This window comes from Eucyclogobius newberryi, unplaced genomic scaffold, assembly GCF_026437365.1.
Source record: "Eucyclogobius newberryi isolate DKJ021-1_F unplaced genomic scaffold, fEucNew1.0.hap1 SCAF_15, whole genome shotgun sequence".
Lineage (NCBI taxonomy): Eukaryota > Metazoa > Chordata > Actinopteri > Gobiiformes > Gobiidae > Eucyclogobius > Eucyclogobius newberryi.
The window spans coordinates 6,286,521-6,304,080 of record NW_027315779.1 but is presented as its reverse complement, the minus strand read 5'-3'; the positions used below and the strand labels follow the sequence as shown (position 1 = coordinate 6,304,080).

At 40.8% G+C, this 17,560-nt stretch overlaps 2 protein-coding genes across 2 annotated transcripts; one reads left to right on the top strand and one right to left on the bottom strand.

Moving 5' to 3' along the window:
• Positions 1-586: 586 nt before the first annotated feature.
• mettl27 (methyltransferase like 27) lies at positions 587-3,040 on the bottom strand. Its single transcript, XM_072445504.1, has 6 exons — positions 3,022-3,040; positions 2,378-2,502; positions 2,170-2,298; positions 1,725-1,860; positions 1,458-1,550; positions 587-1,132 (listed from the first exon to the last, which is right to left on the bottom strand). Exons 2-6 carry the CDS (start codon positions 2,495-2,497, stop codon positions 930-932), a joined length of 681 nt encoding a protein of 226 aa, XP_072301605.1. The 5' UTR covers positions 2,498-2,502; positions 3,022-3,040; the 3' UTR covers positions 587-929.
• Positions 3,041-3,349: 309 nt separating this feature from the next.
• Positions 3,350-17,292, top strand: nf2b (NF2, moesin-ezrin-radixin like (MERLIN) tumor suppressor b). The gene is made up of 17 exons (XM_072445829.1): positions 3,350-3,644; positions 3,835-3,937; positions 4,240-4,365; positions 4,447-4,569; positions 4,657-4,740; positions 4,955-5,023; positions 5,106-5,188; positions 5,975-6,050; positions 7,165-7,302; positions 7,381-7,455; positions 7,533-7,646; positions 8,594-8,716; positions 9,754-9,971; positions 12,566-12,668; positions 14,738-14,874; positions 15,525-15,687; positions 16,510-17,292. The coding sequence occupies exons 2-17, from the start codon at positions 3,848-3,850 to the stop codon at positions 16,555-16,557; spliced, it is 1,770 nt and encodes a 589-aa protein (XP_072301930.1). The 5' UTR covers positions 3,350-3,644; positions 3,835-3,847; the 3' UTR covers positions 16,558-17,292.
• Positions 17,293-17,560: the final 268 nt, after the last annotated feature.

The window sequence follows — 17,560 nt, the reverse complement described above, 5'->3', positions numbered from 1 at the left end:
ACCTCCAGACACCATCTATACTTATTCATATATTAAACAAAGAAAATCTAGGCGGGAATTAAAATCATCTGATTTCCTATGTGATGAGCTTGTTTCTACATAGAGTAAAACTTCAGAGTCTCAGCTTCACAAAGCCTCCAGCCCATTGTTTGTGCTCCAGATGGTTCAGGAACCGCTTAAGTCTTATACGGGGTTCATTTTTTTTCAGACGTTTAAGGAAAAATAGGCCCCTAAACAGGGTTAACCAACATTTGGCCTATTATAGATCCTGATCATGCACTTATTTTTCTTGATGTATCTTAGTTCAATGCATTTCTTTGGCCAATGGGAAGAGGCAAGGATGAGGATTAAAAACTCCTACCTCCTCACCATAATAAAACATCCATGCTCCTCACAGACATGGTTTTGCATACAATATTCCATGATCTTTAACGCGTGAGCCACTGTCCAAAGATAAACCGACATTATGCTGCCATCTAGTGGACAGAGTAGCTCTTTCACTTGTAGATAAAAATCAAATAATGAGGCTATAAAATGAAGATGTATTTGCATTTAACCTCGACAGCATTTGTCACATTGTGTAGATCGTTACATTAGCAAAGCAAACCAGGAGTATTTATCAAAATAATGAAACATGGCAATGACAACATGACTCATATTCATACATACATTTTGAAACCGAAATAATACTTTATGATTAAATGTTTTTAATGTGGTATTTTTTTTCCACAACTTATTGTTGATGGGGCGTTGGTCCAGCATTAACATGCTTTGGACTGTAGAGTTTAGATACAAACTATTTTCATGTTGTACCACATATGGTATTTGTTTGGGCTCTATGGTGTTTTATAACACCATAGAGCCTGGACGCCTCCTCTCTTTTGAATACCAACATGATGTCTCTCCAACAGTGAGGTATACTGTTTTTTTTACAGTCTTTGGTAAATGTAGACGACTCCAGAGATGTAGCCCTGTTCATCATGTGACACAGCGCGCTCCCATTGGTCCACAGTCACCACTTGGACACGCTTCCACAAACCCTGGTCCTCCAGAGTCCCCAGCTCCTTCTCCAGACTGGCTTTGTACACAACATTGTCCTTGTTGCTTCTGGTGGTCAAACAGGTGTAACCTCCTGAATAATGGTACAGACAGATGAGAGACAACAAGTAACTTCAGTACTACCTGGAACAAGGTGTTCACTGCATTTGAGCAGTTGAATATTTAATATTTTTTTCACTGGCACTGGGTCTCCTCAACTGAAAATGACAAGGGGAAAATGTTTTTTAAGATTGTAGCAAAGTAGGTAACTATTGCTCAGAATAAAAATGTCACAATATTAGGACATATATTTGTAAAAAATAATGATAAATCTTGTGTATCCAATCCTTTGACCACAGATAGTATTAGCACCACACAACTGACACATGGCAAAAACATTTTAAATAAATAAAACTGACCTGGTTTGGTTGCCTTGCACAACTCTCTGACCACCTTAACAGGAACTTGCCCATCGCTGAGAGCTCCAACTATTATAACGACATCAAATTCACCTGCAACAAGAGAACATTACGTAGTATATCGGGCAGTACCTTAGGACTGTGCATTTTCTCTGCAGTTCATTTTTGACAGTACATCAATAACTGTTTCAAATGCTGATGATTTCTACAAAAATCATGATGACAATCATTTTCCATAATTGAGCAGCCCCAGCAGTACTTACTTACCTTGCTCAACAGGTAAAGGCTGACTTCCCAGCATGCACAGCTTCAAGTCCTGGTACAATGTGGTGTTCTTAGCCATTTCCAGCATGGCACTACTGCCGTCAATGCCCACAAAATGACTAAATCCAAGCCTCTTCAGCTGAACAGTGAAATAACAGTGATGGTCACAATGTTGCGCCAAATAATTCAAGATGTTCAGTTCTTAAAAGTGGGCTAACAACAGAGCCATTGTTTGAGTGTATCTGTCTGACACCCATTCAATAATAAAAATACTTCCATAATTACTCTGAAGAATCAACAATTGTCAAGTTGAGTCTTCTACAAAGTCCAACATAATTTTAAATAATAGGAACACATAAAAAAAAAAAAAATACATTTTACATATACAAATGTTTAGCTTCATCAAGTATCTACAAAATTATGGTTTACAAATAAAAAACAATAATACCTGTTTGGCCACTAGTCCTGTACCACAGGCCACGTCTAACACCATTGCTGTGTTCTGATCACCAGTGAAATGAGAGCAGATGGTTTTGGCAGCAAAAATTGGTGCATGGTACTCCAACACAGACACATCCTAATATAACCATAAAGTAACATTACTTAGTTAATACTCGTGGAGTATTTGAGATTTAAAACATTTTATGTGGGTTTACCTGGTCATAATTCTCGGCCCAGGTGTCATAAAAGTTTATCTTTTCCTCTGCAGATGTGTCCTCGTGACAGGATAAGATGACTGCTTTCACGTGTTCAAACTGATCATCAGAGGATGCCATTACAACTAGAAAAGAAAGAAAATACAAATGCCAAATACAAATGTTGCCTACAGAAGTCTATTGAATGTGATATCAAAATTAAGTATAAAGGTTGTATAATAATATTTAAGCGTATTTGGCATGAAACTATAACTTGATCTCGATGGTTCATTCCATTGGTCTAAACCGGCTCAATAGTGGCATTGAACTTCACCATTGAAAGCAGCGGATTTTCATGTACTTGTTTTTATTGTTACAAAATGAGTGACAGTTTTGTACCCTACACATATAACTTGGAGTCGGATTTTTTAAATTGCAATTAATTCAGCGCAGTGGGCGGGGATAGGGGGTAGGTGAAAACAGACATTTTCAAAGCTTACCAGCCTCCAATGCAGTTAAATACAGGATTGAAGAATCAATCAAAATATACATCTGAGTATAACATGGTTTAAATCTCATAATGACGATTTCACACAATATGTCCCCTTTACCAAAACTACTCATTCGCTCCCAGTCATCTAAATTAACATCCGGTTATCTCTTACGGAATGACTTGCCGTTCTCAAATCCACAATGAGCCTCTTGAACCAGCCACAGCAAACTAAAGTGACGGTGTAGCGATAAGCAAGGAAGTAATCCCACTCCCATTGCATAACGTCGTAATTGAACGCTTTAACCCTCAGTTTTGCCTGTCAGGAACATACACTATCGTCTGACAAAATAAAAAGACGTACCATCAACTCCATGAAAATATGAATTTCAGAGTCCAGACATAGAATGAACATCATGCAATTCAATTATAATGTTATATGTTTTTTGTCAGTGCTTTTTAATATTTATTAACTGACGCATGCGCAGTGCCTTCATCCTGCAGCTACTCCCCTTCCCAAAACAATCCTTAAAGTCTTCTCAACTACTGCTAACACTTCAGGAAAGTTCTTCTCACAATTTGTTTTACGTTCAGATTGTTTGTATGTGTTTATTCTCACCATGGGATTTTCTATAAGGATTCCTCGCTCCCATCGCCTTTTATGTCCCATTTTCGTGGCATGAAAAGTTCCCGAAACATCTGTTAGCTTAGCATCGCTGCTCCAAAACAAAAAGCCTACAGTTCATCCTCAAAACTGAACCGTGGACGCCTGAAAGTTAATATTTACGATTTTCTCAGGTAACCACACTCGCTCTGTTGCATATTGCACGTTTTGTGTGTAATGTATATATTGATTTATTGCAGTTATTTCAAGTTTAGGTTAGCCTATTATCCTAAAAGCATACAAATCTCAAATCTAACTCTGGCCTGTTTTGACTTTTGAACCGTAATATTTACCCCGTTTTCTACCCTTTTATTTATTCAACAGCAACATTTTGAAAATGTCTATCCTGGGATTAAAAAAGAAACAGCCAAAGACTTTTAAAGTCAAAGTTATTACAATGGATGCTGAGATGGAGTTCAGCTGTGAGGTAATTCACATGCAAATGTGGTATACATAATTGCTCATGGTTTTCAGTCCTTTTTTCCAATTGAACTATTGGGGGTGGGTGATATTGACAAATATGAATATTTACAGTTTACATTATTTCGATAACAATATGACTTTAATACTTCAAAATCAAAATCATCAGTGGCAAAATACTTTAACAATGTATCAAGTATCTAAATATGTCTGGGAATGTATATAAATGTATCTATTTTCTATACATCTCCCACCCCTATGAACTATGCATGATTATTGAAATATTTTAAAGTCCAAACATTATTTTAGGTGAAATGGAAAGGTAAAGATCTATTTGACCTGGTTTGTCGCACTGTTGGTTTGAGGGAGACGTGGTTCTTTGGACTCCGCTACACAGTAAAAGACACATACGCTTGGCTGAAGCCAGACAAAAGAGTGAGAACTTATCTTGAATGTTGATTTTTCTGAACAGATGACTTGATGATTGCTTATAATCCTTTTTTTCTCTCCTGGAAGGTCTTGGATCAGGAAGTTCCCAAAGACTCTCCGATAACATTTCATTTTCTAGCAAAATTCTTCCCTGAAAAGGTAGAAGAAGAATTGGTCCAAGAAATTACACAACATCTTTTTTTCTTACAGGCAAGACTGACGTTTACTCATTTTATTTGAATAAGAAAAGATCAAGATGAACACAATTACTCATGGTTAACAAGATTATCTGTTTAGGTAAAAAAACAAATATTAGAAGAAGAAATTTTATGTTCACCAGAAGCCTCTGTTTTACTGGCCTCGTACGCCGTTCAAGCCAAGGTAAAATAAGCATGTTTTCTTTTCAATCAGGTGGTTGTTTAGGCAAAATTTCAAGCTGGTTTGAAAATTTTGTATTATTATAATGTTGCTATAGTTGGTGTTGTGATCATCCAGATTGTGATATATAACACAGATGTGTTTATCTTGGAATGCCGTTATTGATCAGAGACTTAAGACCTATTTCTATGTATTGACATTCTCCTTTGTCTAATAGTATGGAGACTATGACCCCAACTTTCACAAACCTGGTTTTCTGGCTCAGGATGAGCTCCTCCCAAAGAGGGTGAGTTTTTGTCCTTGTGATATACAGTATATATTAAAGTAAATGTCTGTAACACATGGTTGTCTGCCTATGTGCTGCTCAGGTGTTGATGCAGTATCAGATGACAGCTGACATGTGGGAGGAGAAGATCACAGCTTGGTATGCAGAGCACAGAGGCATCGCCAGGTACCGCTCATATTATTACATTTCCCAACAGCCCTCTGTGTCCCAATGTCCATCAGTCTACAAGAACAGTCTTTGCCACAGAGATTGAACCATTCAGTGGAGTGCATTTTTGTTTCTCTCATTTGTATTAATATGGTTTAGTGTGACAGAGAGAGATCCCTTTGCCTTTTGAAATATGTTTTGTGTTAATTTGGTCAGTTTGGTCTACATTATTATTAGTATTGTATAAGTATTGGCAGCACCTAAATTTATTTATTTGTATTCATAATTTATTTATACAGGTCAAACCCTAATGAGGGACACTATTTTTCATGTGTACCCTGTGAAGTGCAAAAATACAAATAAAACAAACAAATATAGAATAACCAGATAAAACGCCAATAAAACATTCAATAAAACAATCACATCTAAGAAATACATAAAACACTATTACACATACAATATGGGATAGAATCATGCAAAGCAAGAGCAATGGCACTGTGGGTAGTCTTTAACCTGTGCTTTGAATCCATTAAACGACATAGAATAATTTAATTTAAATAGTCTTTGTTTTGTTCCGCTGACAGGAAGCAACGTTGCTGAAAGCCATTTTTCATGACTTATGCTGTTTACATGATCAGATCAAATCAACCAAATCATTGCCTTGATGGAATTTCTCTTTTGCATGTGCATATCCTTGAGCGCTCCCAGCACAGCACACTGATTGTACATGCAGAGTATTCCTGGAGACGTCTGTAAAGCTGTCAGAGTGATGCCCACCGTGCTTTATTATGTGTCTGTCTGCAGAGACGAGGCTGAGATGGAGTATCTAAAGATTGCCCAAGACCTTGAGATGTACGGCGTGAGCTACTTTGCTATAACTGTGAGTACAAACGTGTGTTGCATTACTTCTAATCAGAGAGTGTGGGTGTACGTCAAAACTCAAATAAAAACACATTCAAAATAAACATAAAACTATTAACAACTGTGATTGGAAATAGGTGCATTCCCACTGCATTTCGACACAATTCATTTACATATTTGAACACATTTTTATGCCTCCATCTTCTTTTAACTCATCACTGTTCACACCGAATTCTCTGCTTCTATCTGGCCGTCTCCTCTGCATTCTCGTCTTCATTAATCTCATTTTGGCTCTTTCTCTTGATCTCCTATGATATCTCAACTGTATATTTATGTTTTTTCACCTAGAAGCAATTCATGACAAATATAATTAAAAACATTTTAAACTTGGCCGTGGCTGGAGAGCCTTAACCTTGTCTTTAATGTACAGTATATGTAAAATAAAAAATGTTTATTAAAAAAAAAAAAAACCTTAACTTTAACCTTAAAGGTGGTATGGACGATTTTTTTCAGCAAATTTTTATCATATTTCCTAAATCAATCATAAAACGCACCTATCGCTCACCTGCAGCCGCGTGCGGTTCGTGCCCACGTTTCCGCGTGCCTAAGCGCATGGATCTATCATAATATAGTTCCCTCAGTGTACGGGGCAAAATGAAGATGGAGAAAGACAGTTCGAGCTGACGCTGAAGTGGACAGAAATCTACGGGAGACGAGCGATGCGCTCCGTTGCGCTAATAAACAAACGAACGTTTGTGTTGTATCAGTCCGCACGGGGGAGTGCGCATGCGCACTTCCGCCTGCGTTCTCAAATCGCCGAAAAATCGTCCATACCGCCTTTAACCCGGCGCGGCCTAAAACGGCGCTAAAACGCGGTCAAATAGCGGCGCCGTTTCAGGAGCCGCGGCGCGCGGCCGGCACAAAAATAACATGGCAGTTTCGGCCGCGCGCCGCGGCACTGCAGACACTCCCTTTTACACTTATGGAAATATTGATAAACGCAAAATCGTCAAAGCATTTTACAACATTTTCAAGAGAATGTAAAGCATTTTACATTCTCTTGAAAATGTTCCATAAGTTTAAAATGTTTTTAACTCTTTGTCATAAATTGTCTTTATTATTTGTGATAAAAGCAAAACAAAAGGGACACAGACCTGTTGCTGGGAGTGGACGCCCAGGGCCTTCACATCTACAGCCCCAACAGCAAACTCAACCCTAACAAGTCGTTCCCCTGGAGTGGCATCCGCAACATCTCCTACAGTGAGAAAGAGGTAGTTGTCCAAGCTTAACAGCCTTACCTTGTTTTTGTTCTACATTATTATATTTATATACGGTAGTTGTTATTGCAGTTTACTATCAAGCCTCTGGACAAAAAGAAGGATGTTTTCAAATTCTACTCGTCTCAGCTGCGGGTCAACAAACTGGTCGGTTTAACTTTTTATTTTCTGAATGTTGCAACATTTAATAAACATTTGTTGAGCAGAAATTCCTTTATCTGTAGATCCTGCAGTTGTGCATAGGAAACCATGACCTGTTCATGAGGAGGAGGAAGGTGGACTCTATAGAGGTGCAGCAGATGAAGGCTCAAGCCAAAGAGGAGAAAGCTCGTAAAAAGGTTTGCTGTAAAAATGACTGCACATGTTCAGCTGCATGCATTCCAGCTACTGCAGAGCTTCTCAAAGTGTGGGGTGTGTCCGTTTTGGGGGTGCAGGACTGTGCCAAGGGGGCGTGAGGTTTGGGAAAATGTGCGCAATTACTTTAGGCTTTTTGTGGTACATGAAATATGAAGGCGGCGGGGCAGAGGGTGGGTGACCCTGGAGTAATGCGTGTGCATCTTCTGTGAAAAAGCAGTTCTCTCTTGTCTCACTGCACACATGTGTCTGACTGGCCTGCTGTCTGCTCAACTGAGAGAAGAAGAGAGGAAGAGGAGAGGTGCAGAAGAAGAGGAGCACGTTTCAGCAAGTCTGAAAGCATTGAATTACAATGGCACTAAAGATAAATGTCATTTACAGCATTAAACTCTTATTATTACAGCTTTTTCATTTTATAAATACTTTTGTATGGGGAAATCAAATTTGTATTTTATTTTTTACCAGTTATTATCATCAATCCATCCATTTTCTTCCGCTTATCCGGGGCCGGGTCGCGGGGGCAACGGTCTAAGCAGGGACTCCCAGACTTCCTTCTCCCAGACTTCCTTCTCCCAGACTTCCTTCTCCCAGACTTCCTTCTCCCAGACTTCCTTCTCCCAGACTTCCTTCTCCCAGACTTCCTTCTCCCAGACTTCCTCCAACTCCTCCGGGGGGGTCCCGAGACGTTCCCAGGCCAGCCGAAAGACAGTCAACCAGTTATTACATAATATAATATTTATGATTCATCACGGCAGGGGGCATGGAAATATTTTTTATCTCCTATGGGTTTGGTGCACTAGAAAAACGTCGAGAAGCACTGCTCTACTGTATAAAATCATTAAAAAAACAATTTGTACATGCAGTGTCTGTAATGGAGTAGAAATGTCAGAGAGCCTTTGTTTGACATCTTGTTATTGATCCTCTCTTACAGATGGAGCGACAAATTCTGGCTCGAGAAAAGCAGATGAGGGAGGAGGCCGAGCGAGCGAAGGAGGAAATGGAGCGGAGACTCTTCCAGCTGCAGGACGAGGCCCGACTCGCCAACGAGGCTCTGGTCAGAAGTTTGTCCTTTTACGGTTGCTGTAGTTTAAGGTCACCACTTTGTATTAACTGTACAACTAGCTCCAAAACTTGCCTTTACTGATCCTTTTTAAAGGTTCACGATGGAACTTGGTCCACACAGCTTATTTAGTCTGAAAAATGCCAAATAAAGTTTTTTTTATTTCCAGGAGCCTGTTATAAATGCAAGTGTTCCTGGTCCTGTTTAAGTATTTTATTTTGAATCAAAAAATGAGTGTGACTAACTGAAACACTAATGCTAATGCTAGCTTGTGACTTTCAGTGTTAATTTGAAACAAAAATATTAGGGATGCAGGAGAAATCCGCTCACTGGTAGCAGTTTCAACTAGGGCTGCAACAAGTGAATTCATTTATTGAAATAATCCTCACCTAATTTACTTTGAATTATCATTAACTCTATACATTTGTTCCAAAACATGTCAAGGGATGAGAAAAGTAATTTTATCCCGTAATTCCATAAAAATGACGGGGACAATGTATAAATTCAATGTATATGTTGAAAACTCTCTTGTCCATGAATGTGCTCCACCAGGATCCTCAAACGGCTTCACTTCAGCTTCATCCGGGTCAAATTTAGTAAAAATTATTTCATCACGTGACTTTTGCCTCCTAAACAACTAATTGATTACTCGAAAGAATAATAGACTAATCGGTTAGCAAAAGGAGTGTTTGTTGCAGCCCTAGTTTCCACAAAGTCAGATCTTTATGGTCGGATTGTGTTAAAGCAAAACTCAGATTAATGTCTAACATTAGTAACAGAGCTTTAGATAAAGCAGTGCCTCCAGTTAGCTTCACACTCCAGCTAAAGTTGATTGCACGTGATAGGAATCTATGGTGCACCTACTTTGCAGAGTGCGCCAAGTTATGGATGTGCGTCTGAAGTAAAGTACTCTTTTGTCACTGATGATTTTGACATTTCCTCTTAATGTCATTATTAAAGTCTTAAAATGTGTTAAGTTAATAAGTCCAGTCCTGGAGCCTCCCGGTTCAATTGTCTACCCTTTGGCTCAGCTGCGTTCAGAGGAGACGGCCGACCTTTTGGCGGAGAAGGCACAGATCGCGGAGGAGGAGGCAAAGCTGCTGGCCCACAAAGCTGCTGAGGCCGAGCAGGAGAGACAGCGGCTGGAGGTGACGGCGATGAAGACCAAAGAGGAAAAGAGACTCATGGAGCAGAAGATGAGAGAGGCCGAGCAGCTGGCCGTCAAACTGGTGGAGCAGTCCGAGAGGAGGTCAGACACATGCAACACTTGGGCTCTGATAGATGGCAGTGTTTTATTATTTGGCCATTGTATAATATAGTATACTGGCTAAAAAGTACTGCTTAAAGGAGACATTATGTTGTTTTCCTCCAGGCACTCAGTCTGCCCCAGGGCAGTTGTAGCTACATTAGTAACAGGTGTGGAGTGAAGGAATAATTAACTCTTGAGTCTCGTGAGAGTCGATTTATATATCTATGATTAGTTATTTTGATAGCGGAAACACTGTAAACAAGATGACATATCCCCTGTAATCTATGGGAAACACTGGATACATTACAATTATTACACAATTCGTACATAAATGGCACATTTAAAAAGATGTGTAATTTGCACACTGCTGTATTTATATCTAAGATTTACTGGAATGATAATGATACTAAGCAAGGGGCCCTTTGCTCAGGGCTGTTTGGTCCCTGTATGACCGGAGCAGGAGTTGTGTTCGCATTGCCGGCAGTAAGTCAGACCTGTTCCCAGTGCATGTTGGACTCCGCCAGGTCTGCCCTTTGTCACCGGTTCTGTTCATAATTTTTATGGACAGAATTTCTAGGCGCAGTCAGGGGTCGGAGGGTGTCCGGTTTGGGGACCACAGGATCTCATCTCTGCTGTTTGCAGACGATGTTGTCCTGATGGCGCCATCAAACCCGGACCTGCAACATGCACTGGGACGGTTTGCAGCCGAGTGTGAAGCGGCTGGGATGAGAATCAGCACCTCCAAATCCGAGGCCATGGTTCTCGACCGGAAAAAGGTGGCTTGCCCTCTTCAGGTGGGTGGGGAGTCCTTGCCCCAAGTGGAGGAGTTCAATTATCTCTGGGTCTTGTTCACGAGTGAGGGAAGGATGGAGCGTGAGATCGACAGGCGGATCGGTGCCGCGGCTGCAGTGATGCAGTCGCTGCATCGGACCGTTGTGGTGAAGAGGGAGCTGAGCCGAAAGGCAAAGCTCTCTATTTACCGGTCGGTCTACGTTCCTACCCTCACCTATGGTCATGAGCTTTGGGTAGTGACCGAAAGAACAAGATCGTGGATACAAGCGGTTGAAATGAGTTTCCTCCGCCGTGTGGCTGGGCGCTCCCTTAGAGATAAGGTGAGGAGCTCGGCCACACGGGGGGAGCTCGGAGTACAGTGATCGTTCGCTATATCGCGGTTCACTTTTCGCGGACTCGCTGCTTCGCGGATTTTCATCATGCATTGTGTTCTGCATTCTGATTGGCTAAACAGTCTCTCCGCGTCTTCTCTACCTGTGTGTCAATAACGTTATGGATTAATATGTACACGTACGTAAAACCGCTTGCCAAATTGAAGTTTGCGAGGCCGGTGAGAGCGCGCGCGTGAGCTCCGGGAGAGGCCGGTGAGAGCGCGTGTGTGAGCTGCGGGAGAGGCCGGTGAGAGCGCGTGTGTGAGCTGCTGGAGAGGCCGGTGAGAGCGCGTGTGTGAGCTGCGGGAGAGGCCGGTGAGAGTACAGTACAAACGTTTATACAGTACTTTTATTCGTTAAACAAATGCTTGGGCCTGCAAAACGGTTTTGTTCCTTGCTTTCAATGTTTTATCGAGTATTTTATTGTATAATAACTGTAAAAAATAAAGGTTTCTACTTTGCGGATTTCGACTCCCGCGGGTTCTTCTTGGAACGTAACCCCCGCAATAAACGAGGGATCACTGTAGAGCCGCTGCTTCTCCACGTCGAGAGGAGCCAGCTGAGGTGGCTCGGGCATCTGTTCCGGATGCCTCCTGGGCGCCTCCCTCGGGAGGTGTTTCAGGCATGTCCCACCGGGAAGAGGCCCCGGGGAAGACCCAGGACACGCTGGAGAGACTATGTCTCTCGGCTGGCCTGGGAACGCCTCGGGATCCCCCCGGAGGAGTTAGAGGAAGTGGCTGGGGAGAAGGAAGTCTGGGAGTCCCTGCTCAGACTGCTGCCCCCGCGACCCGGCCCCGGATAAAGCGGCAGAAAATGGATGGATGGATGGATAATGATACTAAAAATGTCCAAATCTTTTGTTATAATGAAGAATTTTAACAAAGGAGTCGGCTTCAATAATAATAGCTTTGTTACTGCGCAGCCAGCCACAAGTACAGTATTATGAAACATCTAGTTATGATGTTGCTGTTCTTCAAGTTTGTGACAAGTTAAATATGATTTCAAACGGCCAGATATTTTTTTTAAATTTACATATAGGTCTATTTTTTTGAACAATTAGATTGAACTAAAAACACAATATTTTCCATCCAAATCTGTCTCGATTATAATTTTTCCGTCCCTTGTATTGTAATCGCAATTATCGATTAACCTAATAATCTTGACATCCCTAGTTCCTTGTTGATGGATGGCTGTCGGTAACGCATGAGGAGAGGTAAATAGGGCTCACCTCCGTCTTCTCAACGGGAGAGAACGGTGCGCTCTGCTCTTCCAGCTCCACTTACCGATTAAAGACCTGCTAAATCTAATCTAGTTTCAAAATCACCCTGCTGAATACAAAACACCATTACCCACTGTAAAGGCTTTTGTTATCAATCCCCGCTGTACCCCATTAGCCCATTAGCCGTGGAGTCACTGGAGTTGTATTTTCAGGTTAAAAGAGGCAGATCATCTGAAACAGGATCTGACCGAAGCCAAGGATGCTGAGCGCAGAGCCAAACAGAAGCTGCTGGAGATCACCAAGACGACTTACCCGGTAAAATGACGTCCCTCTGCCCTATGTTACACCGTTTAATGTCGAATATAGACACACACAGGTTTGTAAAGGTCTTTAGGTCATTACACCACCAAAATAAGGCTGGACAGTTCATTTTATTCAAATCAACAGCCAATCATTTCAGCTTGTCAATGATCAGTTTGGGTGTTTTATCCAGAAGTCTGAGTGCAGCCAGTTCTATACAAGCGTGTGGTTTAGAGCAGAGTTCAGAAGCAGGAGAGAGTATGTTTTTAAGTGTTTAATTGCAAATTAAAAGTGCATTGTGTTTATGTCTTACTGTGTGACTGGAAGATGTTAAATATGTAAATATTTAGTTTTTAGAATTATGGGCTTACTGATAACAATCTGATTTAGTCATATTTAGCTATTTATGCATTTGGAAGTTATTTTGTGTTTGTTTATGCTGCAAGCGATGCCGGCACCAAATCCCACTGGAGTGACACACAAAATGTAAATTCAACATCTTCCTGAAATACAAAGCACAAACTGTAAAATAGTATTAGTTTCTTCCTTGATTTGAACCGGCTTCAGAGACTGTGGCTTTAGTCTCTGAGAAGGAGGGTCCAAGGACACGGCATGCTGGGACATTTGTCTCAGGACAGGGGATGCTGGGACATTTGTCTGAGGACGGGGGACCTTGGGACATTTGTCTCAGGACAGGGGGACCCTGGGACATTTGTCTCAGGACAGGGGATGCTGGGACATTTGTCTCAGGACAGGGGGACCTTGGGACATTTGTCTCAGGACAGGGGGCCTTGGGACATTTGTCTAAGGACGGGGGATGCTGGGACATTCGTCTCAGGACAGGGGGCCTTGGGACATTTGTCTCAGGACAGGGGGCTTTGGGACATTTGTCTCAGGACAGGGGATGCTTTGGGACATTTGTCTCAGGACAGGGGATGCTGGGACATTTGTCTCGGGACAGGGGATGCTGGGACATTGCCACGTCCCTATGAACTTTGTTTAATCTGTTCTCACTGTCGCCCTTCGGTGCATCCGCTGTTGTGATTTTGGGCGTTACAAATTGACTAGACTAGACTAGACTAGACTAGACTAGACTAGACTAGACTAGACTAGACTAGACTAGACGGGCACAACCTGTGGAGAGCTTGAGTCGCCAGTTTAATATTAACAGACCTCATGTTGTGTTCCATTTGAACGTAGTAAGTAGTAGAGTCTCAGATGAATTCTGGTGTATGTTATGGTATAAGGGAACAACACCAGGTCCAGAAGAGGATTATTAATATACAAAATATAAAGGCTTCTATTGTATTTCTGGGGATTCACTACATCTGTCCAATAGTAACTGTCTTTTTTTCTTTTTCTGAGGGTAATATTTTACTTAACACGAAAAGAGAGCCATCTGTACCCATTTTCAATCACTTGTAGTCATATTCGCGGGCATGATTTTGGCGTAAGATGCAGAGGACGAGCCAGCGGGGCGACTGCTGCCAGCTGGCATCGGGTCCTTTCAGACAGAAGGGCCAAGCTCTCTGCCCCTCAACTTTGTTTACCCATTCATCTTCTTTAGCTTATTTCCATTTTGGTCTCAGGTGGCAGAATTTATACGAGAACGTGCCTTGTACATTATTTTTTATTTATTATTGTGGGCAAATTACATGTAAAAAAAAAAAAGAGTCAGATTCTGCTAATGCAAGGAGTTAAAAACGATGTTCAAGACAAATGGTAATATTTATTCTTTTAAGCGGGCACTAAAGCTAGAGAATAATAAAGTTACTGAAGACAGAACACTCTACTGCATTTTGTCTTTGTTGGAGCAGTTTTTCTATTGTTACAGAAACAATCACATAATTTTTTTTAACAAACCTGAGCAATAACTGAAAAGCAAAAGTAAATACAGAAGTAAATACAGAAGTAATTAGTATCAGTAAAGAGTCGTAGACGTTTTGGAATGCTTTGGTCAATATTGTTAAATCAAATATTGCTACAGCTTTCATTTATTGGAGTCGATACAGACGAACGATGTTGCATTTATGACACGGTTCTCTCTTCTGTTTCTCCTCATTATGAATCCATTTGGTCTGCAGCTCATAGCGGCCTACACTGCGCCTCCAGCTCCTCCTCCTCCTGAAGCCTCAAACGTCTCCTACGACTCCATTTCGATGCGTTTGGACTTTAAAGACCCCGACATGAAGAGACTGTCCATGGAGATCGAGAGAGAGCGGTGAGAGGAAGTCTTTGCAAACGTTAAGCATGAACAAAGTATCTTGACACAACTCGTTTGTAATCACTGCTCAAGACTGGGATAGGAAAGAAGTATGGAAACTAGATACTCATCAGAACTACAGAACAATCACATCAACAGGACTAAAATTGGACCTTTCCTGAACAGTTTTAGAGTGATCTTGAACTTAATCAGGTCTAGTATAAGAGCATATACAACATAAAGTACATTTTAACAAACACATTACCGTCTTTTGTGCACAAAAGACAGTTTGGTGTTGAACTTGGTATCAAAAGGGAGTTTTAAATGTGTTTTATTGTGAGACTAATGAAAAAAAAGCTGTTTGTTTATTAAATTAAATGTGCCTTTCTTTAGTGATTTGTTGCAATACATAAAGAAGGCACTGCCGGCTGTCGATAAACCAATGCAGATAAATGCAGTGCCTTTAAATATAACTGCTCCTGACCGGGTTTAACCACAGCAGAGGTGAGGAATGGGTCGAATACAGAGGGTGTGTTTCATTTTGGATAATATAGTATATACTCGCTCTGTCTCTGGGTGGTGTACTTGAAAAAGAGCAAAGTTGTTAAAGATAATCCAGGTTTTAGCAGCAGTGGCAGAACGGTGACTTTAGAGTTTGTTTGTCTCAGGCTGGAGTACATGGAGAAGAGTAAGCACCTCCAGGACCAGCTGAAGGAGCTCAAGTCTGAGATCGAGTCCCTGAAGCTGGAGGAGCAGCAGCAGCAGGCCGGCCTCTTTCACCCGGACCCCCGTGGATACCACCCAGAGACCCACTACGCACCTCACAGCAACGTATGTGCCACTGACACTTCTTTACTCACTTATCACGCTTGTGTGCTGTGGGCTGATTAAAGACTTGTCTCAGCACGTACCAAGACAACGCTTCTAGAGGGGTCTGAAATGTCCCACAGTACGGCATTAAACTGTACCACTTTATAATAACTACACGTTCATTTGCCTTATTAAAGCATGAACAAAGACTTATTTCATAATGAACAAATAGTATGAGGGTAATCTAGGCTTAGTAACTTCTCAATTAAGTATTTGGGGTGTTAAGTAGTTATTAAGCCTGAATTGTTCTTAATAACCTATATTCAATTGTGAATTTAGTCTTTGTTCGTGCTTTATTATGAAGTTTTACCCCTTAAGCTTTACATTTAGCTAAAAATACCTTGATAAACATTTCAATTTTTCTCACTGACCTGGGGGTGTTCACAGCTTGGTCTCCATGGAGACGAACCGACCCTCCTCCAGAAAAGTTACATAGTTTGTCTTTTAAATGGAGTACACATTACAAAGATAAATCACAAGGCAAAATAGTATACATAGAATGATCTTTCCTTCTATTACTATGTAAAATATGGTTGTACCGGAATGAAATGAAGAGAAGAATATTATTCATATTATATAAATATGCCATTCTTTAGACTGAAGGATGCACACCTGCTGTCTAAAGCTGCTTATCTGTAAGAGAATATGATAGTTGTCTAGACACAAACATGAATTCAGGTTTAATCCACAGCCTTTTGCACAGCGTCCGCCTCATAATGAGTTTCCTGAAGGTGCAGTGTGTTTTATTATGGACTTACTGACTCTACTTGTTTTGTCTTCCAGAGAAACTCTGCTTATATGTCACAGATGGCCTTTTATGAAGAAGTGTGATCCATGAAGCCTTCAGCCCCAAAAGTACTGCTTCTACACAACAGACCGTGTCAAATACAAACATGTGCTTCAAGAGACTTTGCCTTGTGCTTCGAGCTGTTGCCCGAACATGGACCTAGTGCCCATCTGATTGTGGAAAACATGTTCTGATGTTTGTTGGAAAGTCTACCTTATGAACCACAAATGGCTTCTGGAGGTGACATTTTGGACAAAACTAATATTTAGTTTTTAAAAATGTTACCGTTTTAATTGAAATTAATTTTTCATTGTAAGAAAAGAGTTATATTTTGCCTTTAAGTGCTATTGTTTATTGAAGTATTTTTGTATAAAGAAATGGACTGACGGTTTTGCAGTGGCACACATGGACTTTCAGTTTGCCCAAGAGTTTCACTTCACATTTTTACTGTTTGTAGTAAGTTTTAAGTACAGAAGTGCCTTTACTATCTCTATGGGCCATAAATAACACCGTGTCATTTGTGACTAGATTGATGTTGCCATTTCAGTTTTTATGTTTTTATTTTTGTATAATATTTTGCCACCATTTGGTTCATAAATCGTAGCTTTGAGTTGCACTTCTCAGGACTGTTCAGAGACAATCACTCGACCTGGATGACTGATGCCATTACACACTCCATGTAGAGGTTTATGTGGATATCCTGCCCGTTCACAAACGTTTAATGGAGCAGGTGGGAGTGCTTAAAGTTACTTCTTCACTGTGCATTTACTTGAAACATACGCCTTGCATTTTGAAATAATGTGTTTTACTGTAATTACAATACTCAAAGTACAAACAGTGTTCCTCATATCAATTTGTTTCCTTATTTGTCATATGCATTCAGTGCTTTTCATTCATCTTTTAAAAAACTGTAACACTATTGTCATTTGTTTTTCCTTGTGTATAATTTAACATATTCATCCTGATAAACAAAACAGTTGGTGAACATGGCTGGACTTCACACGTCCTTTTGCAGCCTTCACAAAACCATGAGGTTGAAAATAGCTT

Coding starts and splice junctions, on each gene's coding strand:
- mettl27 (XM_072445504.1), bottom strand. CDS start 2,497: ATGGCATCCTCTGATGATCAGTTTGAACACGTGAAAGCAGTCATCTTA. Junction 1,861..2,169: donor CAGGACTAGTGGCCAAACAG/GTATTATTGTTT, acceptor TTCACTGTTCAG/CTGAAGAGGCTTGGATTTAG. Junction 1,551..1,724: donor GCCTTTACCTGTTGAGCAAG/GTAAGTAAGTAC, acceptor CTCTTGTTGCAG/GTGAATTTGATGTCGTTATA.
- nf2b (XM_072445829.1), top strand. CDS start 3,848: ATGTCTATCCTGGGATTAAAAAAGAAACAGCCAAAGACTTTTAAAGTC. Junction 4,570..4,656: donor AACATCTTTTTTTCTTACAG/GCAAGACTGACG, acceptor TTATCTGTTTAG/GTAAAAAAACAAATATTAGA. Junction 5,024..5,105: donor ATGAGCTCCTCCCAAAGAGG/GTGAGTTTTTGT, acceptor TGTGCTGCTCAG/GTGTTGATGCAGTATCAGAT.